The sequence below is a fragment of the Monodelphis domestica genome, chromosome 8 (assembly GCF_027887165.1).
Source record: "Monodelphis domestica isolate mMonDom1 chromosome 8, mMonDom1.pri, whole genome shotgun sequence".
NCBI classification, from domain to species: Eukaryota; Metazoa; Chordata; class Mammalia; order Didelphimorphia; family Didelphidae; genus Monodelphis; species Monodelphis domestica.
This window is the reverse complement of record NC_077234.1, coordinates 232,513,255-232,540,749: the sequence shown is the minus strand read 5'-3', so window position 1 is coordinate 232,540,749 and position 27,495 is coordinate 232,513,255. Positions and strand designations below refer to the sequence as shown.

The 27,495-nt window shown below is 36.2% G+C and overlaps 1 protein-coding gene across 1 annotated transcript in view; it reads right to left on the bottom strand.

Annotated features, from left to right (window-relative positions):
* The window catches only part of TLR7 (toll like receptor 7), a 37,025-nt gene extending 28,680 nt beyond the window's left edge, over positions 1-8,345 (bottom strand). The window contains exon 1 of the mRNA XM_007500926.3: positions 8,025-8,345. Coding sequence (XP_007500988.2) covers positions 8,025-8,027 — 3 coding nt within the window. The 5' untranslated portion in view covers positions 8,028-8,345. The remainder of the gene's footprint in view (positions 1-8,024) is intronic.
* Positions 8,346-27,495: the final 19,150 nt, after the last annotated feature.

Sequence of the window (27,495 nt, the reverse complement as noted above, 5' to 3'; positions counted from 1 at the left end):
GAGAGAGAGACAGACAGACAGAGAGAGAGAGAGAGAGAGAGAGACAGAGACAGAGACAGAGACAGAGACAGAGACAGAGAGACAGAGAGACAGAGAGAGAGACAGAGACAGAGAGAGAAATATAATATTGAAAGTCTTAAGACCTTAAGGAATATTCGTTTATGGAATCACTGAATTTCAGAACTGATAGGAACCTGAGAGGTCATCTATCCCAGTCTTTTGCCATATAAAGGAATGAACATTATTAACAAAGTTATCCAGTGTCTGCTTGAATATTTCTGTGATGGTAGGCTTACTATGTCACAAATAAATTTAATTAGTTTTTATACAATGACAGTTGGTTTAAAAAATTGGTTTAAACAATTGGTTAAAAATGGTAAAAGTCGGGGGCAGCTGGGTAGCTCAGTGGATTAAGAGTCAGCCCTAGAGACGGGAGGTCCTAGGTTCAAATATGGCCTCAGACACTTCCTAGCTGTGTGATCCTGGACAAGTCACTTGACCCCCATTGCCTAGCCCTTACCACTCTTCTGCCTTGGAGCCAATGCACAGTAATTGACTCTAAGACAGAAGGTAAGGGTTTAAAAAAAATGGTAAAAGTCTTACTTTTACTCATTTTTGGTTGGAATTTGCCTTTCTTTAACTTCCAGCTGCGTGATTTTTAGCTCTTCCTATACTTTGGAGCCTTATAACACAAATTTAGGGCAGCTAAGTGGCAGAGTGGAGAGAGTGCCAGACCTGAAGTTAGGAGGACTCATCTCCTTGAGTTCAAATTCAGTCTCAGATACTTAGTGGCGATGTAACTAAACTCTGGGTAAGTCACTTCACCCTATTTGCCTTAGTTCCTCAACTATAAAGGGAGTTGCAGAAGGAAATGGCAAACCACATCAGTATCTGTCAGGAAAATTCCAAATGGGGTCATGAAGTGTTGGCCACAACTGAACAAAAACATAAATTTAACTCTCCCACTTCCATGTGTTAGCTCTAAAAATATTTGATGATTGCTATAATATCTTTTTAAAGATATGTTTTTCTAAACTAAATATTCTCTCTTCTTTCAAAAAGGCCATCAGGTGGGGCCATGCATGGAAATGGAATCAAGAAGATGAGGTTCAAATCCTGCTTCAGATGCCTGGGCAAGTCACAGAACTTCTCTTAGACTCAATTTCCTCATTTGTAAAATGGAGATGATGGTAGCATCTACTTCATAGGGTTGTTGTGGGGACCAAATGGTATTAAATGCTTTGAAAACCTTAATGAGCTATATTCCTGCTCATTATTAGTTTTATCTTTATCAAACATTCCTCATAAGACCTGGCTTTAAAATCACCTCACCATCATGGTGGATCTCATTGGCACTTCAACCTTTAAATGTCTCTCTCTAATGTTTAAATGTCTCAGATTGGAAACACGCCGGTTCAGAATTGGTCAATACAGTAGCACTATTATTTCCCTTGATCTGTACAACATCTTCTTAATCAGATTGCATCTACTTTTTGGTGGATCCTGTAACACTCGATTCATTTGAGCTTGAAGTCAATTAAAATCTGTTAGTAATTTTTTCTGTGAATGGATATTTAGCTTTCTTCCTCAGTACTTACAGTGGTTATTTTAAATTGCTTAGTTTTTCTAAAATAGAATTTATTCCCAAGGATCTCAACTCTTCCCTCACTTCCCTGCATCACAGAAGCATCACCTGAAAAAAAGATACGTATATATAAAATAATAAAAAAATATCAGTTTCTTCTCTGGAGGTGGACATTCACAAGCCATTCTTCAAATATTAATTCTGTAGCTGTATATAATGTTCTCTCAGTTCTTCTTGTTTCACTCTTCATTATTTCATATAGAAATTTCTATGTTTTTTTTAAAAAAAAGAACCTGATCACTTTTTAAGGCATAGTAGTTTTCTATCACAATCATTTACTACAACTTGTTCAGCCATTCTCCAACTGATGCACATCCCCCTCAATTTCCAGTTCTTTGGCACCACAAAGAGAGCTACAATAAATATATTGGAATGTATATGTTCTTTTCCTTTTTTCTTGATCTCTTTGGGAAACAGAGCTGGCTGGGTCTAAGGGTATACATAGTTTTATAACACTCGGAAGTTTCACCTTTTTAGTTTTGTTCTCTTGTTTGAGTTTGTTGAAATCTTGATTATGACATCCAGTTCATTAGCTATCTAAACCCAACTTTTCTTCATGCCAATGTGATAAGCATGTTTTCTACATCATCATTAAAGTTGTTGCTAAAATGTTGAGTAGAACAAGGCCAACACAGGGACCCAATAGTGTGTGAATAGAGATCTTTCTCTCTGTTGATGCAAATATATTCTTCAATGCTCTTTGGCCAGATACAAATCCACCCAACTGTCCCATCATTCAAGTAGCATCTATCCACAAGGACATCATGATGTTATCAATGCCTTGCTGAACTGCAAATTATATAACTTGTAGCCTGGTTCTGAAATTATGGGTTTACAAAAACAAGGTTCAGTCTTGGAGGCTTTTCATACAAATCTCTTTTTGACTCGTACACTTTAGCTAGGGCTCCTCTTGGAAACAATAGAATTTGGCTCGTGTCAAGAGCTCCAAAACAAATAGAAAAAAGATCCTAGGTCCTATGCAAACCCTCAGATTAAGAGGGCATAGGATATACAGTAGGCATTATTTTGCTTGTCAAAACAAAATATGGCAAGAGATTTGTACACTGTCCCACAAATCATACCTATCTAGTGAAGCCTCTCTTCCTTGTGGACTTCTGTAGTTTTCAAGATTTATAGCACTTCCTTGGCATTAAGTTCCCATGTTCATTCTCCCCCAAAAGGGGGATTCCACAGGAATCTCTTTTACCCAGGCTTGCACAATCCACATGACTCACAGTACTAATGAAAGTCAACATCTTGGCTTGATCCTCCTTCCTTTCCTTAGTTTTATCACATTTAGTTTAGGAACTTGGTATCCTGAAAATTCCTCCATTAAGTCTGAGCTGTTAGGTCCAGGAAGGTCCTGAGAACTTAGTTCTAAAATTCTTCTCCTTGGTTCTTGAAATTTGGTAAGGTCCAGGAGTTTCTTAGCTACTTGTGGTTACCTGAAGTACATGATTTCTCTGGAAGGACTGCATGGATGTACCCATGAATGTCCAGCCAGCTTCTCCCTGTCCAGCTTCTCAGTTATCATTCTCTTTCTATGGAGTCATTTTTAAATGTCAAATCTGAGTATCTAACCCACATATTTGAATTAACCATTAATTATTTAATTCTCAGTGTGTCTTCAATGGGGAAAGCTATTGCCTGAGAAAATAAAAAGGATACTTCATAATTGAAAAATGCTATTTCCCCTCAGAGAAAGAATTAATAGAGTTTGAATAAAGATCAAAGCATACTTAAAAAAAAAAAACCTTTTCTTCCTTCCTTCCTACTTTCCTTCCTTCCTTCTTTCAGTGAGAAAGGAAGGAAGGAAGAAAGAAAGAAGAAAGAAAGGAAGAAAGAAAGAAAGAAAGAAAGAGAGAAAGAAAGAAAGAAAAAGAGATAAAGAGGGAAGGAGGGAAGGAAGGAAGGAAAGAAGGAAGGAAGGAAGGAAGGAAGGAAGGAAGGAAGGAAGGAAGGAAGGAAGGAAGGAAGGAAGGAAGGAAGGAAGGAAGGAAGAAAGAAAGAAAGGAAGGAAGGAAGGAAGGAAGGAAGGAAGGAAGGAAGGAAGGAAGGAAGGAAGGAAGGAAGGAAGGAAGGAAGGAAGGAAGGAAGGAAGGAAGGAAGGAAGGAAGGAAGGAAGGAAAAAAGAAAACGATTACATTAACTTTTTTTATTGCTTTCTCATGTGATTGATTCATATTGAGCTTCTGTAGTTTCTGAAACTCTCAGATCTTTTCTGCAGGAACACTTGTCTAGCTTGTTGGACTCAATGACTCACTTTCCCCGAGTTCAAATCTGGCTTCAGACAATTGCCAGCTGTGTGACCCCAGGCAAGTCACTTAACCCTATTTACCTCACTTTCCTCATATGTAAAATGAGCTTGAGAAGGAAATGTCAAAACACTTTCTCCTGAGAAAACCCCAACAATTGTAAAGGAAGCACAGGTGATTCTAGCTCTAACAATTTATGAAAAGGGAGACCTCATTAGTTATCTCTATAACCTTAAGTATGTCACTTGTCCTCAATGGAACTCAACGTCCTAAGCTATAAATCCTTCCAGCTGTACACAGAGGCAGCCCCTGAAACAGTCACAATTCAAGGAGAAAGGCTAGGAAAAAGGAGTAAACACAAGAAAAAACTGATAATGAAGAAATATTATGGAACAAGTGACCCCAAGACACAAATCCAGAATAAGAGGCTAACCAAATCAGCTACAAGAAAAGCCTCAAAGGAAATCACAGATTTGTCATAAGCTCTAGCTGGAGAAATGAAGCAATTGGTTTTAAATGGTATTATAAATGAAAAGATAGCTCCAGAGGAAAGAAATTGAAGAGGAATACACAATTTAGTACAGAAGAGTCCAAACCTCACACAAGTTATAGAATCCTGAAAATTAAATTGGATCAAAATTCAATGGAACACATAGAGACTAAATGCAGATTGAAAGATCATTTGGGTACAGGTGGGTGGTTTAGCATATTGAGAGCCAGTCCTGGATTCATATCTGGCCTCAGATACTTCCTAGTAGTGTGACCCTGGGCTAGTCACTTAACCTCCATTGCCTAGCCCTTACTGATCTTTTGCCTTGGTTCTAAGACAGAAGGTAGAGGTAAAATATATATACCATTTTAACTTTGTTTCCTATGTGAATTTTTCTCTAGTGAGCAATATGTGACTTGTTTCACATGAAGAGAAAGGAAATATGTATTTTATGATAATATACATACAACCTACATAATACTACTTGCTTTGGGGGGGATGGGATAAAGGGAGGAAAGAAGGAGACATAGATTTATAACTGAGAACTTGTTTCTCTTGGATATGAATATTATAATTATATGTTTATAACAAATCATATGTATTTATTACTGTTAAATTATAATTATGTTATATATGTGAAAAGAAAAATAAACAATTCAAAAAATTCTAGGGGAGAAAAATACCAATAGTTCCATGAGATATGAATAAATTCTAGAACGAAGCCAAGAATTTTTTAAATTCTAAAAAATGCAAACTATCTCTAACCTGAAACTAGCCTGAAAAAAGTCAGGAGATAGGTAATGAATCATTATTAGACTACCTGAAAACTTCATCTGGAAGAGAAGCCTTGGTACTATATTTCAAGAAATCAAGAAATTCCAAAATGAAAACTTTCAGGAATGTCATTTAAAAAAACAAACCTCCAGAACTTCCGGGTAAAATTAAAAAAAAAAAATCCTTCAAGGAGCCAATAGAAAGGGTTTAAATTAGAAAGGGACAGAGTCAAGATTACACAGCAACTGGTAATCAGGAGAGATTGGACTACATTATTCCAGAAGGCAAATAATTATAACCCAGAAAAAGAAAAACCAAACCCTGAGTATAATCATTTGAGGGGAAATTGACTTCTTTAAAAAAAGAAAAATGTCTTCATGAAGAGACTAGCTACTCTGAAATGCAATTATAGGAATCAAGAGGAATATAGAAAGAGAAGTATATTTGAACAATAAGAAGGAACTATATATTATATTAAAGTTTACATTTTAATAGTGAGTAAATAGACAAATGTTTCTGCAGAAATTTAATTTCTTCAAGGATCATAAGGGTAAAACAGACAGAGGAATTAGGGATGAGGAAGGGCACGTGTTATAAACAAAAACTTATTTAAAATCTTGAAACAAGGAAAGTGGGTGGTAGAAAATAGAAGTAGAAGGGAAGAGTTCACATCAACTGAAGTTTCATAGGGGGAGGAATTTCATTTATACTCTGAAACACGTTCCCCACCCCCCTTTTTTCATAAATGCATCTTACTAACCTTCCTTTAGCTAGTTTTGAGTCTCCAGGACTCCAAAAGCTTCTTAGGCAGCACCTAGCTTTCTGATGATGATCTCCCAACTTAGGCTCAGGGGTATGCTAAAGCCAATTCCTACTAGCCAGTTGTTAAATTTCCAGTAAGAGTATATTCACCTTGGAAACTGCCAAATGTTATAAATGAAATCTTAAGTTATTCTTTTGTTTAGAATAAAGTGAGAAAGGATAGTAATGCAGATTCACTTTTTAAAAGTGTATCACGAATTCATTTTTTCTTCTGGAGAGCTGGGTGTTAAAGATTTAATGGCATAATCTGACTAGTTTGGCCTTCAGGAAGAGATACACAGAAGAGTTTTTGAAGAAGGCAACTTAATAAATCAAGTCCCGAGCTTAAGATTCTGATTTAATATCATAAGAACACATATTAGTAATGATACTTAAGCCTAGGGGAGAAATTGAATTAGACCAAAATTGAATAGCCCTTATAATAATTTTTCTGAGCTTTATGAATTTTTAAAAATTACTTTATTTAAAATGAGCTTTGATTATTTAATTTTACTCTTCGTGTCTGTGTGTATGTGTATTTTGAAAGATCATCATTAGCTATAAATTTCTATAATAATTGTCTAGGTATAGGATACTATGCTAGTCACCAAGGATACAAAGTATGATTCCAACCAGTTGTGTCAATATATCTATCCACCCACATATATGTATATATATTTTTAGACACAAATATAATAGCATGTCTAAATTTTGGAGAGAGAAGGGTACCAGAAGAAGGTAAAGGGAACCCCTGATAAGGAAATTCTCTCTACAAATATGGATTAATATGTGCTCTACAACTTTCGGTCTTTGACACTTGCCTGGACCACTGAAAAGTGAAGAGAGTTGCCCATGGTCACATAGTATGGATCAGAGACTTGAACCTAAGTCCTCTTGACTGCAAAAGCAGTTGATAGAGATACTCATCACACCATGATTCAGTTAGAGAGAGGGTGAGAGAGAGAAAGAGGAGAGAGAGATAGAGAGAGGAAAGAGAGAGAGGCAGAGAGAGACACAGTCAGACAGAGAGAGTTGATTGTTTTCATATAATTTTGAGGGTAGTTTCTAACTAAGCAAGACATCTGCTTTTACAAGGAAATTCTAATAGTTTCAGTTTTTTGAGTTATATATTTGATATCCTTTCAAAAACCCTTGGGACCCTTCTGTTAGAGGAAAATGGACTATTGCAGAATGTCTATGCTTTGGTCTATATGTCTAATTATAGGCAATAAAGATATGATCAAATATTTGATTTGCTTATGATTAAAAAAATAGTGAAACAAAGATCACTATCCTTTTTTTCCCATTCTTGATTTTTAATGTGGATGTATATCTATATCTATATCTATATATGTATATGCTAGGCACCCCAAGCACTTCAATCTAGTTTAAAACTATTTAATGATATTAAAATTATTTTTATATATACATATTTGTGTGAATATGTGTGTGTGTTTGGTTTGTCACAGATAAAGTATCCTAAAATATTAATATAGTTTTGAGCTAGTAAATCTCTATGTGTATATTAAAACTAAACACATATATGCTTGTGTATATATGTATATACACTTTTTTCACTAAAGCTTACAATTGCTTTATGACTTACAACAACTGAGATTTTTAGGACACCCTGTGTTAATGTATATATTCTCTCTATATATATTCTGCATATGTATATCTATGTAGAAATGCTTTTGGTATATAAAAAATATATAAGGAAAGCATTTAGAGCTATCACACATTTTAACCAGGTATCAGACTAACTTCTCAGAAACACCAAGCAATATCATGACTTTAAGAGCTGGAAGGTTAGAAAGGTATGGTCATTCGTAAGTTATTTCTCCTACTCAAAACTCTGTTCCTCAGCTGAATTAATATTCATACTAGCAGAATTTTAGAGTAAGCAGTTATCCCCTGCCTCTTGATTGATCTTGGATTTAAAAAAAGCAAAGCACAGACCAGTAGTTTGCCATAACACTCAAGCAAATGACAAACTATTGAACAAAGCATTTACCAAAACATTTCCTTATTTTCTTGGGGAATGAGAATTCGATCCTACCATTTTTGGTCTTTTGATCCAAAGTGGGATGGAAGGTTCTCACTGGAGGAAAGCTGGGCATCAAAAACCCACGAGATCAGCTTGACATTGGTCCAGCAGCTTTAGTCAGAGTAAAGAAAAGAAAGAGCATCAGGTTTTATATAGCAGTTACTGTCCCTGGGGGAAAGGCGGGAGCTTTGCTGTCTTTTCTAAAAGAAAAAAACTAAGTACCACTGAGAGTAGTTATTAATAGCATGAACTTCCTCACAGTCATTATTAGACTAGAACTTTTTTTTTTCAGAACATCATTTAAAGAGATTGTTAAAATTCTTACTTTCTCTCTGCTCTTCTTTCCAGGCTTTCTTATTGGAGCTATTTTTCCTTCATTAAGTTTTCATTCTATTTAAATATAATTTTAGTATATGTAAATATCTATACATATATTCCAGTTTACAGATTGACTCAGTTCAAATGAGAAATCATATTTATCCACAGCATTGTTGAAAATACCTTTCGAAGTCTCCTTCTGCCTCTGCAGGTTCCAAAGACAGTGGGTCTCCATGGAATAAAGGGAAATAGTGGTACCTCAGAAGGAAGTGAAAGAGAAATTAAATAGAATAGAATGAAGAGTATGCTCACGTACAAAGAACAGATAAGCAGACACAACTGTTTTACAGAAGTAGCAAGTTCCCTTGTTTCCTGCTGATGATAATTGCTGCTCAGAAAACAAAAAGTCACTTAAACTGAAGTATAGCCGTTCAAAAGAAAGCCCCCTGCACTAGGGTGCCCAATGCTTCTTTCCTGAGATTACTCTTCTGCATTTCTGTTCTGGCTCCTCTTGGCCTGCTTTCTGATTGCTAGTGTAGATCCTACTGGGATGGACAAACAGGATATATCAAAATATACCCACCAGACTCCAAAAGCAAAGGAACCACTCCGTTCAGTCTATTCAGTGAAGTGGTAGCACTTTTCAAACTAGGAAGGATTGTTTGGGCAACATCTTCCATGTGTCACTCAGCACATGCTATCTGTAGTGTTATCTATGGTTTTACAACTCCATTCTGTCTGACTTCCTCTCAAGGTTCTAAGTCCTTCCAGGTCCTGGGAGATATTTTTTACTTCTCTTCCCCTGGGCTATAGCCCAGCATCCCAATCATTTATCCATTTGAAAAAAATTAATTGCCTACTATGTGAACATATTTTGTGAGGCCCCAAAGAAAAGGTGCTCAGAAAATACTGGTGGTGAAGATAATCACTGCTAGTAATAAATAGTATGCTGGAAAAACCCTGTCGGGAGAACAAGATTCTAGCCCCAGCCACACCAGGGTTGCTCTATGACTTTGAGTAAGTCAGTTTTCTTTTCTGGGGTTCTCAGTTGCTTCATCTGTCAAATAAAGGATTAGTGTGTTAGTGCAAGGGTTCCTAAGTTGGGGTCTTGGGATTTCTCTTTGTCATGATTTGATAACTATATTTCAATATAATTCATTTCCTGTGTAATCTTATACATTTTAATTTATGCTTAAAACCAACCCAGACCCTTATTTTGCAGAGTCCTGGGGCTTCACCAGATTGCCAAAGCTGTTCAAGACAGAAAAGTTAAGAATCCTTGGACTGGGGCAGTTGGATAGCACAAGAGAGCCACAGATATTTCCTTGTTGTGTGACTCTGGACAAGTCACTTACCCCCAGTGACAGAGCCCTTGCTGCTTTTCTGCCTTGGAATGATTCTAAGACAGAAGTGTTTAAAACAAAATCTCTGGATCAGTGGGTCTCCAAGTCCATTAAGTTCTGATACTCTGTGGTAATAATTTATTCAGATCCCTGATTAATTTGGGGACTAAAGGCAAGAGAGAATATTTTTTAAAGTGGATCAAGGATTTCTATGAGGACTGGAAGACCTCCATGAACTGATGTGCAGTGAAATAAGCAGAACCAGGAGAACATTATATACAAAGACTGCAATATTGTGGGGTGAACAAACGTGATTGACTTTGCTCCCAAAAGCAATGCAATGAACCAGGACAATTCTGAGGGACTTATGAGAAAGAATGCTATCCACATCTAGAAAAAGAACTGTGGGAGTAGAAATTCAGAAGAAAACATGTGATTTATCACCTGTTTATATGGGTATGTGATTTAGGGTATTGGTTTTAAAGGGCTGTTCTTTTACAAAAATGAATAATATGGAAATGGGTTCAAGTGATAATAGATTTATGTATATAACCCAGTGGAATTGCTTGTCAACTCCAGGAGGGAGGACAGACAAAGGGAGGGAGAAAACATGAGTCATCTGTAAACATGGAAAAAAATTAAAAGATATTTTTTTAAAAAGTGGATTAAATGAAGTGACTTACTGTTTAGTCCCAGCTAATTTAAATGGACTAGTTAATTGAAAAGGAAAACCTCAATTCAAAGTCTAGGAAATTCAACCTAAATTGTTTCTTATTCATAAAGTTTTCTTAGATGAATTCAGCAAATTCATTAGCATTGTGGAGTAACAAAATACTCTTCCCTGTGTGGAATGTTATATTATTCCACTTTTAATTACAGGTGAATGAATAAACATTGAACATAATGTTTTTTAACTTGCTATGTGCAAAGCACTCTGCTAAGCTACAGTGATGAAATAGAAAAAGAAAGGCAATCTCAATTCTCAAGGAGCTCACATTATAATGGGAGAGTCAATACTTAAAGAAGATTTTGTCGACAAGTGAGATGGAAAAATTCTAGGATCCTTTAGGGAGCAGCAGCAGAGCAGGTCGCAATTCCTCTTCTTTAGTGTCATTTCCACTGATAAAATCATATCTGTTTCTATTTCTGAATCATTTGCTAATGCCAAGGACCTTGGGGTCGAGAACTTTTTTTTTAAGCCTTCAAAAGATGTAGCTATGCGGGGCAGCTGGGTGACTTGGTGGATAAAGACAGAAGATCCTGGATTTGTATCTGGCCTCAGATGTGTGGTCCTGGGCAAATCACTTAACCCCCATTTCTTAGCCCTTACTGCTCTTCTGCCTTGGAACCAATACATCGTATTGATTCTAAGATGAAAGTTAAGTGTTAAAAAGAAAAAGATGTAGCTGTATCTCCTGCCGAAACAGTTGCCAGGCTGTGGTGATAAAAGATGCTGAGACTTCCTAGGATGCTGACTTTGGGGGCTGGGCTAGAAGCATGTCTATTCCAAGGTTCTTGGGTTCAGGGTCTTGGGTTATCTCCATCAGAGTCTGAGGGGAGATGGTGGTCAAGGTTGTAGGAGTAGTTTCACTTTCCTGGCTCTTTTTTTCATCCCTGCCCCCATGCCACCGCCCCCCTTTCCACTATGCCCACACTTTCAGTTAGACTGGCTTTCCTACTTTGTGAATGGCAGTCATGAGATGATGAAGATGTTTGGTCCCTTCTTCAGAGGAACTGCTTTGCTGGATGATGGCTATATCAGGTCAGGTAGATAAGGTATGCTGCTAAAGCCAAAGCTCCTGTTATTATGGGTTTGTTGGTGGTAGCTGGTGTTACAGTTAAAAGAGTGGTTGCCTTAAACTGTTACCACGAAAATATGATTTCAAGACAGTGTCTTGAGTTAATATTAAAAATATAGTGGTTGCCATGGGAAAAATTCCCAAATATGAAATACCCAAGACAGCTGGGTTTTTATGGAGATTTTAATTAATACAAATACAAAGGGAGAGAGAGAGTAAGAGGAAATAATGAGAAAAGGGCTAGGCTAGAAAGGCCAGCCTAGGCTTAAGCCTTAAGAAAGAGATCAGTCAGTCTTTTATCCACTCACCACAAGATTTGTCCCAAGCAAGATTCTAGTGTTCAGAGAGACCCACCAGTTCAGCTCCTGAGCTCCACTTCAGCTTCCAAGGCTGCATTCATCCCCGGAGGCCTTCTGATTCTCCTTTTAAAGAGAATTTTCTCCTATGTCACCTCCCCTAAGTTCTCACTTCTACAATCACAGTAGATGTTTTCACAGGACTGACCATTCTTAATTCACACCTTCTTTAGTTCTCAACTTCTCTGGGTAGACTAAAACTTCTGAGTAAGTTCACACCTCTTTGCCCCTTGCAAGTTTGCAAGTTGCTTAACCCTTTAGTGATTAATTTGACCTTCATAGGTACTTAGCACCCCTTTGTATTAGATCTAAAAATAGACTTAGCTTAAGGCTTTTGCCTCACTATAAGTATGAGTTAAGTACCTTTCATTGTTCACTAAGGAGTTTACAACTTTATCTTCCCCAAAAGTATGCTTAAGTAGGGGTGGAGAAATGTTAGAGTTCTCACATTCCTGATCAAGTACCTTCATTGTTTAAAATGGGGAATGATCTTAACCAAATGTTCTAAGGTAGAGTCTGAGAATTTTTAACATTGACAAGTCTGAGAAATTTTAAGATTCACACTGGTCAGCAACTGTTGCTGGTGATATGATGAAGAAAGATTCTCTCAACAAGATTTCTTTCCTCAAAGATGGCTGTGGGGGTTGGGCTATAATTAGGTGAAAAAAGTGTACAATTAAAATAAATCTTATTGTGACATTAAAATGCCTGTTTTTAACCAAAAAAAAAGTCATGTTATTTAGAAAGTACAAAGCAAAAAGGGAGTATGATTAGATTTGTTGTATTTTGAAACTTTGTATTTAGACTTTTCAAGGTCCCCACAAATAACAACATAGAACCTATATTAATATTATATTTAATGCTATTGTTCTATTCATATGTTGCCATTGTTTCCTGTTTCATGACTGTCTAAATGGACTTCCTATATAGTCTGGTGACTTTTTAAGAAATAAAGGAAGTTTTGGTTCCTCAAAGCATCCTGGAAATAAGTGAGTGATTTTCCTCTTTATCTTGAGGGACTAGGGCTTTGGCTGGCAAAATGTCTCCCCATATTCCCTCCTCTGAACCCAAAGCTCCCAAATGACAAGAAGGAGCAGAAGAAAGGAGAAGTTCTTGATTAGTATGTCCAGGGAGAGGGTCCACTACTCTAATTAAAAAGAAAATAACTGACCACTTAAGGCAAAACAAGCAAAAACCAAAAGCCTTCTGAAACAAGATGCTGGAGTAGTTTACCATTTCCTTCTTCGACTTTCTATGAGAAAATTGAGACACACAGAATTAAATGACTTGCCAGGCTCACATAGTTAGAAAATGTCTGAGGCTGGATTTGAACTCATGAAGATGAGTCTTCCTGACTCTAGACCCAGAATTCTGGGGCTTAGTTTACTCATCTGTAAAATATTGTGTTTGAACAAGATGGGCCATTAGTTTCCTATTTGCACTAAGTCAATAATTTTCTTTGAATATGTATTCATCTATCCTTATCACTCCTTTTTGCTGCATCAACTCAAGCCTAAGAGAAGACTTACATAGTTTACAACAATAATAAATCTCACATACTCTCTTCTTGCATAATTAGCTTTCAATAAGGGATATGTAATCTCCTGAAAATCATATTAACTTCTTTCTCATCTCTTTGTGGAATAATAGGGTCGTAAAACTGGAAGAGACCTTACAAGGTCATCTGGTTAGAAAATAATTTGTCATAAAAAAACCAAACAATTTAAACTAACATAAGATTTCTGATCAATGCAATGATCAACTATGATTTCAAAGTACCCATGATGGAGCATGGCGCCCATCTTCTAACAGAGAGGTGAAGGACTGAGGATACAGAATAAGACATACATTTTTGAATATAATCATCGTGGAAATTTGTTTGGCCTGAGTATACATATTTGGCACAGGACATTTCTTTTCCTTTCAGTGGACTAGAGTGAAGGAGATGCGAGGGAGATATTAGGGACTGGATTTTTTAAAATGAGAAGACATTGAAGAAAGGCCAGAAGGAGTCATAGACAACAGGGATGTTTTAAAAGTGTTGAATTTATATTATATTATTTATTTATATTGTTACATAGTTATATTACATATTACATAAAATGTTGAATTTATACTTCCAAATAAAAGCAAGATTTATAGCACAGAAATTCAATTTCATGTATAATCCTCTTCTGTTTTATAATCTAAATGGAACTGATTTGGTGTTTGTAAAGTGTAGAATTAAAAAAAAAAAACAAAAACGCCCAAACCATAATCTTCTAAAAACAAAACAAAATCAATTAACAACTTAAAAAACAGGGTAAAGTCATTATCTGGTCCAGGCCTTTGACTGTCTTTAGGTTGATGCTTAAACAACCCAGAGCAAAGTTGTGTTTGAAGATAATCTACTACATTCTTTTGTCACCTTTATGGTCAAAATGCTCCTCCTCATGCACTATTCTCCTAGATGAGAAGGTTCCTACAAGGAATAATAATAACAGCAATTACAAACTAACATTTACTTGAAAAAAAAGATTTTATTGTTGGTTTTTTTATATTACCTAGATTTTCCTCCCCGTGTCTTCTTTCAGTGTCTTCTCCCCTGCCCCAAATGCTGGAGTCAGCAAAGGGATGTGTAAAGGAGGACATGCCCTCTTATAAATACTTTACCTTGGTGTCAAACTTGATTTTACTACTTTTGCAATATTTGTTTTTTTTTGTTTTGTTTTGTAGTTATTTCCATCTGTGTTGATATAATCAATGTGAATACTATTTTTGGCACTGCTTTCTTCACTTTGCATCATTTCATGTAAGTCTTCCCATGCCTCTCTGTATTCAATCATGACTAATGTTTCCAAAAGTTACCTCACTACAGTCTTGCGAGACAGATATTTCAAAGATCATTATCCTCATTTAATAGATATGGAAACCAAGGGTCAGAGAATTTAAGGGATCTATCTCTTCGGTCAGTCACACAACTAGTTGGACATGGAACTTGAACTCAGCTCTTTTCTTTTAAAACAATAATTTAATTTAATTTTCTAATGAACAAAAAAGCTATTTTATCTCATCTCTGCCCTGGAATCCTTGTAACAAATGTGTGTAATCAAAACAAATTCTCACAGTAATTGTGCTTATATATGTGTGTGTACATATATAAAATGTATGTTTCATACACACACACACACACACACACACACACACACACACACATATCTAAATGAGGACCCTGAGTTCTTCAGCTCTCTATCCGAAGTTGGACAGTCTAATTTCATCACAGATCCTCTGTAATCATGGTTGGCATTGTGTTCATTCTATTTTTTTAGTCTTTCATAATTGTTTCTCTTTACAATCTTCTTGTTACAAAGAAATTGTTTTCCTAGTTCTGTATACTTTATTCTGCACAAGTTCATACAAGTTTTCCTAGGTTTCTCTGAAACCATTCTTTTCATCTTTCCTTATGGCACAGCAATATTTCAATATATTCATATGCTATATTTTACCTAGACATTTCTCAGTAGCAAAACAACTGTATTTTTGGCTAATATAGAAAGAGATGCTACAAACATTTTTTTTTCTACATATAAGTAATTTTCCTCTTTCTTCCACTGTTCTTTCCACAATGTCTATCTATGAGCAGAGACTCCCAAGGTACTTTCCAAATTGCTGGGAAGTGTAGACCAAGAAAATCCCCCCACCTCTCACATACTGTACTTGGGCAGAGTGGAATTTCACAAGTGACTTGTCCAGTTGTAAATCTTATTATAAGGCATAGGTGAGAGGAGTTAGTGTATAGCCTTAGCTTCTTTCAGATAACATAGTCTTAATTTCTCAGATTCCTTATATGATCTTATGAATTCATAGCCAATGGTTCAGGTATGGTTGGTTGACTATCTGGTGCATCTGGACATAAATGTAAGCATTACTTTGGGGATCTGGCTGCCATATACATGCATAGTACTGTCAAAGTCAGATTTTGAGGAAGGAATTTAAAATAAACTCAAGTTTTTTTGTCAATGGAGTGAGTTTTCCCTATGCCAGACAGTTCATTGATCATTCAATGAGATACATAAGAAGAGCAACAGAACCTGCATGGGACAATGAGTGGATCGGTAGATTAATTTCTTTTTTCTTAAAAGGAAACCATGGGGCACATGTAGGTTGGCTTTGTCTTTTGGTGAGATATATAATTTGTCTTTATCCAAAATGGCCTTCTACTAAACAAATTGTGGTATATGGTGGGCTTGGAAAACTATTGTGCCATAAGGAATGATGAACTGCTTGATTTCTATATGAACTGGAAAGACCTCCATGAACTGATGGGGAGTGAAATGAGCAGAACCAGGAGAACATTATGCACAGTAACTGAAACACTGTGGGACAATCAAATGCAATAGACTTTCCTACTAGCAGCGAAGCAATGATCCAGAAGAATCTCAAGTGATTTATGAGAAAGAATGCTATCGACCTCCTAAGAAAGAACTGTGGGAGCAGAAACACAGAAGAAAACATGTGATTTATCACTTTTTTATATGGGCATATGATTTGGGGTTTTGGTTTTAAAACATTACTTTATTTCAAAAATAAACAATACGGAAATAGGTTGTGAGTGATAATATATATGTATGTATATATATATATATATATACATACATATATATATATATGCCAGTGAAATTGCTTGTCAACTCTGGGAGAGGGTAGGGAAGAGGGGAAGGAGACAAGAAGAATCATGTAACCATGGAAAAATTTTAAAAATAAAAAAATTTTAAATTGAATAAAATGACCTTCTACATAAAATATCTTCCATATTGGTATTTCACATCTGATTACAATGTTGGCTCCTATTCAGTTTCTGATTAACTATGTAGAATTAGTAGCCTATTTTCCAAATCAGAGGAACTTAGAACTAGAAGGAAGATGCGTGTGTGTGTGTGTGTGTGTGTGTGTGTGTGTGTGTGTGTGTGTGTGTAGCAGTAGCACATGTGCTTTAGGGACTTTTTGTCCCTAAAGTACTTCATCCTTGTTTGGGACTATTAATCTAATTTCTAAAAAAACAAACAAACTGAAATTCAATTCTAATCTTATAAATATAAGTAACCCCATCCATCAAAGCTATAATCAATTGGATAAAAGGAGAAAAAGGCAATGATTCATATATGTCCAATATATATACTTTGGGTCCAAAATTCTATTTCAACTGGAATTTGAAGAGTCCTCTGTAATTATTCAGGACTCAAGACAAAGTCTGATGACTTAGGACCTTTTTGGCAACTTTGCCCCGACTGACTCTTCTCAGTGCCTGAGGACATTTTCTGTATGTCCCACCCTTCTGTCCAACAACTCAAAGTAAGCAATTTCTCCCTCTACTCTCTCTGATAATCTGGGGGCTCACAGTTTGAATTTGCCCTTGGGATACTCAAACTGGGAAAAGGCTCACCAACCCTGACCTAGGGGTTAACACAGTAGAATTAAAATAGATTTTTCAACCTCTAATACTATAAAAATGCATTTAAGATATAAACTGTCCTGTGCTCTTAATCTCTTTTCTCAATTTCCCTACTCTTTCCAGGCTTTAAGAAGAAAAAGCTGTTTGTAAGTGATCAGGTCTTAATTCTGTAGAGTTTCTGGGCTTATTTGAGGCAGTAGGTGGCACAGTGGATAGAATGTTGGTCCTGGAATCAGGAAGACTTGGATTCAAATCTAATCTTAGAGATATGTGTGGGTTTTAAAAGTAATAATAGCTAAGTATTATATTTTAAAAGTTTTGTTAATAATAACTAAAGCATAAGAACTCCCTGAACTCAGCCAGGTCACAGGTCAAGTAGAGAAGAAGAGGGAGGAGTTACTTAAATATAATCACACAAAACAGAGGATGCAGGAAAAGGGAATTTTGGGAAATACTAGGGAATTATGGGGGGATGAAGTCCAAAAGTATAAAAGCTCCATTTATACATACCCCCTGTGATCCTGATGGGAGACCAGTCTCCTCAAAAGGATCATGGAAATATAGCTAACTTATAAATTGCAATAATTTGTGGAGAAAAGGAAAAGAGAACAAAACCAATGATTACTAGGTTGACAGAAAGCCAATTTGGGGGCAGTCCCCTTTGGCATAAGAGTATACATTCAAAACAAATACATTTCAACCCCCCATAGTTCAATTTACATGTCAAGGTTCACTCTGGATCTTCTGGTACAGCATGTGATTTCTGCAGGCATTGTCACGGCACCTTCTGGATTCTGGGAGGCAGCAAGTTTCTTATCCTAAAATTGCTCAAATTCAAATCAAAGTTCACAACAATAATTTGGTGCCCCTTGAGGTGAATAATAACAAACACAAGTATCACTCAGGGATGCATGGCTGAGTTATGAGGTATATGAATCAATTTGCAAAAGAAAATCAAAAACATTAGAAAAATCCAAATAAAAGAGAAAAATAACTTGTGGATGAAATACAAAATGTAAATGTCTTATGTCTAGAAAATCTAAGTAAAGAAAAAAATAAATCTATAACAGGTCCTTGAATCAGGGTCCAATTAAAATAATCTAGGCAATTATGCACACAGCCAATCAGTAGCCAGGACTACAGAAAGTTTACCACACTATGAAAGACAGAAAAGGGACTAGATTTCATCGACAAATGGGAGCCAGGATGGCAGCGAAAATGAGGTGCTTGATAGAATGTGATTCAGAGGATGGCCAGCCTCTGATATATGTCAAAACAGCCATAACCTCGAACCCCAAACAAGTTCAAGTCCTCTTATCTCAGCTCAAAATTACAGCAATCCCACTGAGATCTGGTCTCTTTGACCTCATGTTCCATAGGCACTATTCAAGTGCTTTTGCTTCTTTTGCACTGTACAATGGCTCTTTTATTATTCCCTTCTTCTGGAATCAGACAGAATCATTAAGCAAAACAATCAATGGCTTTTATAATCTAAAGTTTTTTGGGTACACATTAATATTAGAACAAATGTGTTTTAAACTTATATCATTGCAAAATCAAAAAAGTTAAAGAAAAATCTTCTCAATACTGTTGACATGTGTTTCAAAAACAAAAAGGAGAGAAAAATAAAACAGGTATTATATTGCACATGCAAAGAAAAACAATAATACAAAGGAGTTTAAAAATCAAAAAAATATATAACTTACAGTGACACACTGTGTTAGCCAAGGAGAGGTAGAATACAAAAGTTTCTCACCAAAAAAATGAGATCCATTTCCTTTTTAACTGGCCATGAACTACTGTGTGAATGCAAATGATTTTCCGAATAAAACAGTAATACAGTAGATAATGCACATTCAAAGAAGTATCAAAGTCCCCATAATTCACAATAGCCCAATTAATGATAATAGCAAACAAACTTACTATCATATGTCACATGAGTTGTGTGATATTTTAAAAGACCTATGAATTGATGGATATTTATCATAATTTTTATAGATGTAGCAAATCTTTTAACCTTGGCAAATATATTTTGAAACAAAGTAAAACTTATTTGGGTCTAGAACATTATCAAGAAATCTAGATTGTTCTGGTGGAAGCAAATTAAACTGAAGAGTGAAATTATTATGCATACACAGAAACTCTTTTTGAATATACAACATTCTTTATAATATATATTATATATATTTAAATCATCCATTCAGAAACCACTAGTTATCTAAAATTATTTCTGAAGACCCCTTAGAATTACCATTTAAATTCTTAGTTCATTAAATTTTCTAAAGGTTGCATACAATTTAACCAGTATTGTTGAAGTCCATCCATCATCATCTATGTGGTCAAGATGTTCATGGGCTTCTACAATGATATTTTGTTCTTCAGCAAAGGTAAAGGTACAAATTAAAGATCACTATAAGCAAAACATAGTAGCTTAAAATGATTCAGTATTACAAAAAGGTATCTATTAGATTAAAACAGATAAACTTAAAAAATGTGTAAACCTTAAATCAATCAGTAAATACAATAATACAAACAAATGAGAAGGTACAGGCAGGTAGTGCAGTCAAAATCCTTTTCATCAATCCAATAGACTTATTCTATATTATAGGAGGAGAATAAACTCAAAATAGTTAGCAATAAACTTCCAGATCTCTTTTAAAGTTTCCTTCTCCTCCTCCAGTATTTATCATCCATTCACATTTCTTTTGTTAGAATTCTGAATTTTCTCATAGAAGCACAGGGAAGAATCACCACTCTGCATATTGAGAGCAGTTGAGACCTTTAGAACTTTGTCAAAATATTTCAGGTTGGTTTATAGTGTAAGCAGAAGGAAATAAAGTGGGAAATCCCCTACTAACTCAAACTGTTGTGTCAGAATTTCAAGCATGCTTTGCAATATCATTTTTCCTGAGAGACACTGAATGGAAAAATGGCTAGCACAGGTTCAAAACCCACGTGGAGTGTGGGGAAAAGGATTGGGGTGGAAAGATTTATATATATATATATATGTGACCCTTCCAGGAGAAAAAAAACCAACACGTGGCTCAGACTGGTAGACGGTCTGGTCACAGGCTGTAGGAGGGCTGGAGACTGAGTGAAGAGTGGCTCAGGCTGAATCAGGAGCAATAGCAGTGACAGCAGGTGGAGCACAGTGGCCGCAATGGTGTAAAAGCAGGTGGGCGGGCAGGAACACAGGTTTGAAAAAATATATCTATTCTATCTTTAAAATATATATCTATCTATCTCTTTGTGGTCAATCAAAATGTGGACTTTAAAAATTAATCATCAATAACTAGGTATTATATTTTTAAAGTTTCATTAATAATAACTAAAATAAAAAAGCTAACTATACTCAGCCTGGTTGTCAATGCACCTATTATTGATTTTGTTCCTTTTCTCTTTTATTTTCCTCTTATCCCCAAATTATTATAATTTCTATTTAAAAACTGTAATATTTGCATATACCTCTAGTTCAAATTATTAGTTAGTTATGTTTTCATGATCCATTGGGGAGATTGGTCTCCCAAAGGATCACAGGAGGAAATGTATTAATTAGAATCTTGAACCCTAGAGACTACATTTCCCACAATTCCCTTATCCCTTTCATGTGTGTGCATCATTACATTGATTGAAGTTTTTAGTTTCACTTTTGGCCATGACTCTCTCTCTGAATCCATGTGGAGGAGGGAGGATCGCTCTTGGTTTTTGCTAGTCTTACTTCCTTTTGCTTCAAGTTAAATATTTAATAAAAATTTAATAAATAAATTGGATATTAATTTTAATCTTTACATATGCTATGTGAATTGGATAAATTACTTAATCTCTTTTTACCTCAGTTTCTTCAACTTAAAATGGGAATAATAAGAGCACCTATCTTATAAGATTGATGTGCAGATCAAATGAAATAAATGCTTGTTCTCTTCCCCAATTCCTACCCATCCACTTCTAGTATATAACCAAAATTCTAGTCACATTTAAATAAGCAAGACTTCAGCATCTTGTCTCTGCTCTCTACCAATCACCATGGCCATTCAATGCCAGGCTTCTTCACTAACCAAAGTTCTTGAGTTCAGAAACTTCCATAGAGTAACTTGCAGGATAGGCATCTTGCTATTATTCCCTTTTGTTTAGGCAGGAATTCATGGCCTTACAAGATTTCCCTTTAGTAGAAAAATGTAAATCCCCAAACAATCCTCTTCTTTGACAAAAATGGAGCAATACAAACTCGGAAAAATAGAAGTTGAAATACTGACACATATCTCAATACTGTGAGGCAGGAGGCACTAAGGTCAACAAATTTTCAGAAGCGGAATACCAGATGCTCATTTACAAATGGGACTGGGACCTGTAATTTCATTAGTCTATGGAACCTCCATATATGGAAATGCTCTCTTCCAAAGCAGATCAACACCTCCTTTCAGAGGTTTTAAGAGGTCTTAGAAGAAAAAAAAAGAGGTTTTAGAGGTTTAGACAAAGAATTGTCTAACACTCAGATCAGGTAAATGGCTTCTCATTTGTCAAGTCATGGTCATACCCTGATTTTATATACTTGTATCTTTCAATAAACATGGTGATACTTGGAGAAAAAAAAAAACTCAGCCAAGCAGTTAGTATAGATCAGAGGAGGAACTTGAGCCTAGGTCTTCTTGGTTCTCTACAATGTCACTGCCTCTCCGACTATTCATTACTTTCTCTAATTAAGATTTTCAAATAGCAGTAATACATTTTAGCATTCAAAAGATCATAAGAAGATGGCTCTAAGAAGTGATTGGAGTTCCCAAGCTTGTTGTAGACCTTCATCCTTGAGTCTCTTCCAACCAACTCCAATGAAAATGAATGTTTACACTCCTGGATTGGCTCTACCAATTGGCCATCATCATAGCATGTAAGCAACTGAGCCTTGACTTAATCTTAGGGCTCCTGACTTTTGTGCTTTTTCTTTAGAAAAAGAAAAATATTTATGTACTCTTAAAACAACAACACCCTGTCCCTTCCCAATGACGCCCATAAAAACCTTCTTTGTAAGAAGAATCTAGCAAAATAGGGACCAGCAAAACACATTGTCTAGGCTGACTCTTTTGACAGCTCATGTCCACAAGCTCATGGCTGAGGGAAGCAAGACCTGTTTCACCCCCACATCCTCCAAAGGCAGGATTAGTGTCATCACTGATAAAAGTTCTGAAACCCTTCAGGGTTGTTCTCCTTTACATCATCATGGTCATCCTATACATTTTTCCTCTGGTTTTACTTGTTTGATTGTACAGCAGGAGATACAGAGTTTCCTCAAGTTTCTTTGTATTTCTGGTGCCCTTTCCATAAATAATAATAATAATATCTGACACTGATATTACCATTTATAGTTTATAACCAGGTAGCTGGGCTTAGAGTTAGGAAGACCTGAGTTCAAATGTGTCCTTAGACAATTACTAGCTGGGGAAAAGTAATTTCACCCTATTTGTCTCAGTATCCTCATCTGTAAAATGAGCTGGAGAAGGAAATGGTAAACGACTCTAGTATCCTTGCCAAGAAAACCCCAAATGAGGTCATGAAGAGTTGGACATGATTAAATAGCAACTTACATACACTATTTTGTATAACAGATTCAGAAAGAACCTTAGAGTTCATTTTTACAAGCAAATAAACTGAAGTTAAGATATGAAAAATCAGAATATTAAAGTTTCAAACTTATGGGTAAAATAGAACTAAAATCCCATTCTACCAATAAATATTTTAAATTAAATTCAAGTTAAAATGATAGAGCAGCTGAAGGAACTAGACCACCATCTTAAGCCATTATTTAATCTATCCCAGTGAACTAAAAACAAAATATTCAAAGACCTAATAATTTTGCAATTCTTAAGATCACTATAATGTATAGTACTTTTATTTCATCCTGGTGTCATCCTGGAGCAAGGTGGTAAGTACATACCATCAGGAAGACTCATCTTTCTAAAGTTCAAATCTGGCCAGACATTTATTGGCTGTGATCTTGAGCAAGTCATTTCACCCTGTTGGCCTCAGTTTCCTAATCTGTAAAATGAGCTAGGGAAGGAAATGGCCAACCTCTCCAGGATCTTTGCTAAGAAATGGGGTCATTTAGAATCAGCCACAACTGAACAACAACAAAGGAAAGAAAAACAAATTATTATTTTCATTGGAACATATATTGTAGATCAGAAGTGTCAAACACCAGACCTGAACCAGATTAAAAAGGTAATTGGGAGATATTAACAATATGAATTAAAATGTACTAAAATATAGATAATAATATAGATATGGATATAATAATAAATATAGATATAATATAGTCAATATGAACCCTGTAGGGACACGTATATGGTTTAGTGGCTCCTGTTTCTATTGGAGTTAGACAGCAGTAGAGTAGATGTTCCTTCTAGCTCTAAATCTTTTTTTTAAATAATATTTTATTTTAGGGGGGTCAGTGGATTGGTGGATCAGTGAATTGAGATCCAGACCTAGAGATCCTATGTTCAAATCTGGCCTCAGACATTTGCTAGCTGTGTGGCCTTGAGAAAGTCACTTATTCACCATTGCCTAGTGCTTGACCTTCTGCCTTGAAATCAATGCATAGTGTTAATTCTAATTTGGAAAGTAAGAGTTTAAAAATCTATATTTTGTTTTATCCCCTGTCATATGTAAAAACAAGTTTTAAAATTTCATTTTAAAATGTTTTGAATTTTGAATTTGAATCTAAAAAAAATAAAAAAGAAATTTTCTCTTCTTCTGCCCTCCTGCCCTCATTCCCTCTCTTGAGGGCAAGCAATATGATATAGATTCTATATGTGTAATCACGTGAAATATTTTTCCATATTTGTCATTTTGTGGAAGAATTCTCAAAAGGAAAAAAAGAGATTAAGGAAAATGAAATTTCTGTTTTGAACTGCGTTTAGACTCTTTCTTGAGGGGCAGGTGGCATTTTTCATTATGTCAGCTTTAAATCTTTAATTCTAAAAATTTTTTTTTAAAAAACCATCTTCCTCTGACCCCCACCAAATTTAGAATTATCTGTGTGAATTACACAAATATTTTCTTTCTTAAAAATGGATAAATGGCCAGGGCCTATCCTTCACAATGCAAATTGTGAAGACAGCAATTTGATGTAATTTAAAGAACATCCTTCTATATAATTTTCATATCTTGAGACATCGGTATTAGTAATTTATCACCTCCCCTCTCCCCCCCTACATCCCCCCCCCTCGTTCTCAGTGCTTTCTTAGACTCAAGGGAGAAGTCACACTCTTTTTAGTACTTTAAGTTTCGCTTCTCTGTAAAACGAAAGCTCGGAAAGTATCCTTGGCAGGAAATGCAAGCTTAATTAAAAAAAAAAAAAAAAGCTTTTCTTTGACAAGAACTGGTCCAAAGAACAGGGGAGAATTAGCTATAAGATGCCACAGGGATCATCAGCTTTGAAGAAGGCCACTGATGCGAAGCATCAAGTATGTGGCCTGCTTAAGAAGAGAACTGATCTAGTCAACAGGCTAGAAGTTGTCCAACGCCTCTATTAAGCTAAAGTAACGGTTATTATGAAAGACTTCCTAGGTTATATGTGGGTATGTTGACTGTGGGTCATATACATCTTCAGAATTCCTAGGGGGGCGTGGAGTAGTGGTTGGCCCCCTATTTGAGGGTTAATATTTAAATCCTATCTCTCATAACTACTGCTGGCACATAATCCACTCCAAGTCCCAAATTCAGTCATTTTTCATGACTATTTGACTCTTTTTGACCCCAGGTAGGGTTTTCTTGGCAAAGATATTGGAAGAGATTGCCATCTCCTTCTGTAGCTAATTTTATAGGTGAGGAAACTGAGGCAAACAGGTTTAAGTGACTTCCCATGGACCATATTTGAACTCAGAAAGGTGAATCTTCCTGACTCCAGACCCAGCCCTCTGTCCACAGGGCCACCTATGGACCCTAAGTCCCAGCTACCTTAGCTGCAAAAATGAAGGAATTGGACCAGATGGTCTCTGAAATTCCTTTCATGATGCTTGAGAAAAGGAATGACTCCTCTGACCAAGATGGCTACCATCTTCCTAACAAACACTGCAGAACACTGCAGATAAGATGAAGAAACATCTGTGAGATACTCAGGAAGCTGGGTCATCTGTAACATGTGCTTCATGATATCCATGGTACTGTGGAAGAGGCTTGACGAGAGAGAGGATTTGCAGAACAAGCCAGGCATGCAGACCAAGGTGAAGGATCTATCTGTTAATCAAGACGAAGATTCCAAATGGAATGTTCCCAGAGGAGCCAGTTGAAGCTGACCAGGGGAAGGAATGGATTCTCGCTCTCTGGGGTTGACTGACCAAGAAAGGCGAGAGAAACCTCTTCTCTGGGTTTTTCTGACCTGGCTGGAAGGGGGAAGAAGCTGAACTGATCCTATTAGCTTCTGTCCCAGGCTGAAGGACCCTTGAGGGGGGGCTTCTGGAATTAGACTGAGAGATGTTGGTGGTTTTGTGAATTGAAAGAAGAAAAAAAGACTTAACAGTTATCCTCCATCTCTCTGACTGTCCCCCTGTCACAGCTGGGACTTTCCAAATCCTCATAATCCTCATTTTAGATTAGGGAAACCCTCATCCCTCTCACCTCAGTTTATTTGTCCTGTTATCCCAATAAACCCCTTACCTGAGAAAAGAAAGGAAGAAGTTTTTCCTCATAAATATCATAGTCCACTCAGGGGGGAAGGGTGAAGCCATAACCTTCAGAAGAAACTGGGAGGGAGAGGGTGGAAGAAGGGAGGGAGTGAAGGGAGGAGGAGGTTAGGAAAAATATTGATCCATTAGCCATCAAATAGTGATCAGTAAGCAAACCCCAGAGCATTCCCCTGTAGCAGCATCTCTCTATCTCTCAGTGTCTCTCAAAGTACATCTATCCCCATTTTAACTAGGCAGCCCTCAGGTGTCCCTCTACAAGAAGCCCTCTAGTAAGCCAGAGTATTCAGTTACCATAACCAGACATAGTTTCCACTCAGATTACATCTTTAATACAGTACCTACTTCATAGGATTGGAGGAAGGTTCTACTGAATTCTTGGCAAACCTTAAGGTGCTAAATTAATTATAATTATAATAACTAAATTATATATATATATAATTATATAATATATATAAAAATATAATAATAAAGATAAATTATTATAACTAGGTCCTCATTAGCACAAATAATGTATGTGGTGTGATTGCATTATTCAAATTCTACTACACATTTCCATTGGCCTATATTTTAGGTAATTATATCTTTGAATAGTGTGGATTAGAATATATGCAATCATTACATGGGATACATTATTTGCCCTAACAAATCAAGACACGGTGGCACTTGGTATCCAATGTTAGCACATGGTGCCAGGCATATAGTAGGTACTTAATAAATGTTGATTGATTGATTGATTGCTTCAGTAGGATAATTTCAAGAAATTCAATAGCAATGAAATTCAGTGCTTCTATAAGGACTTAGGTTTTGTCTCTTTGGGTCTTGGAAATGAAGAGAAGTTCTTTAGGGGCAGCTGGGTGGCTCAGTGGATTGAAAACCAATGCCTAGAGATGGGAGGTCCTGGGTTGAAATCTGGCCTCAGACACTTCCTAGAAGGGTGACCCATTACCTAGCTCTTACCACTCTTTTGCCTTGGAACCAATATATAGTATTGATTCTAAAACAGAAGATAAACATTTAATTTTTTTTAAGTAAAAAAATGTCAGAGGTTGATAACTTTGAGTCTATCTTAGATAAAGATCTGAGAGTCCTCAGAGGTTGAATTCTCACAGTCGATCTCAGAATGGGTCCAAGTGCCTTCGCCTCTGCCTTCTTTATTTTCCCATAACAAGATTGCTGACTGTTCCATGAACTACTCTGGATGATTCCTGGAACCATTATCTTGCCCCAACCATTATCCTACCAGTTGCAATATATACATTTTTGTTACACTTTCCCATGGACCTTTCTCACAGGCGATTGTTTGTAATTCCTGTGGTTTTTACCTTTAAAAGATCTACCAGTTTGCAATAAACTCAAACCCATTGCCATCAGCATTGAGTCCCTTCTGACCCCATACTATGACTGTGACTGTGATTCTTATCTTTTCCCTCATCATTATCTTCAGGTGAGGTACTTCTTACCTCTACCTTTGTATTTCCTCTTATTATTTTCCCCATTCCTTACCTGTGGAACTCTGGTCCCAGTCTTGCCTCACCTCTGGGGGCTTTTACAAAAAAAA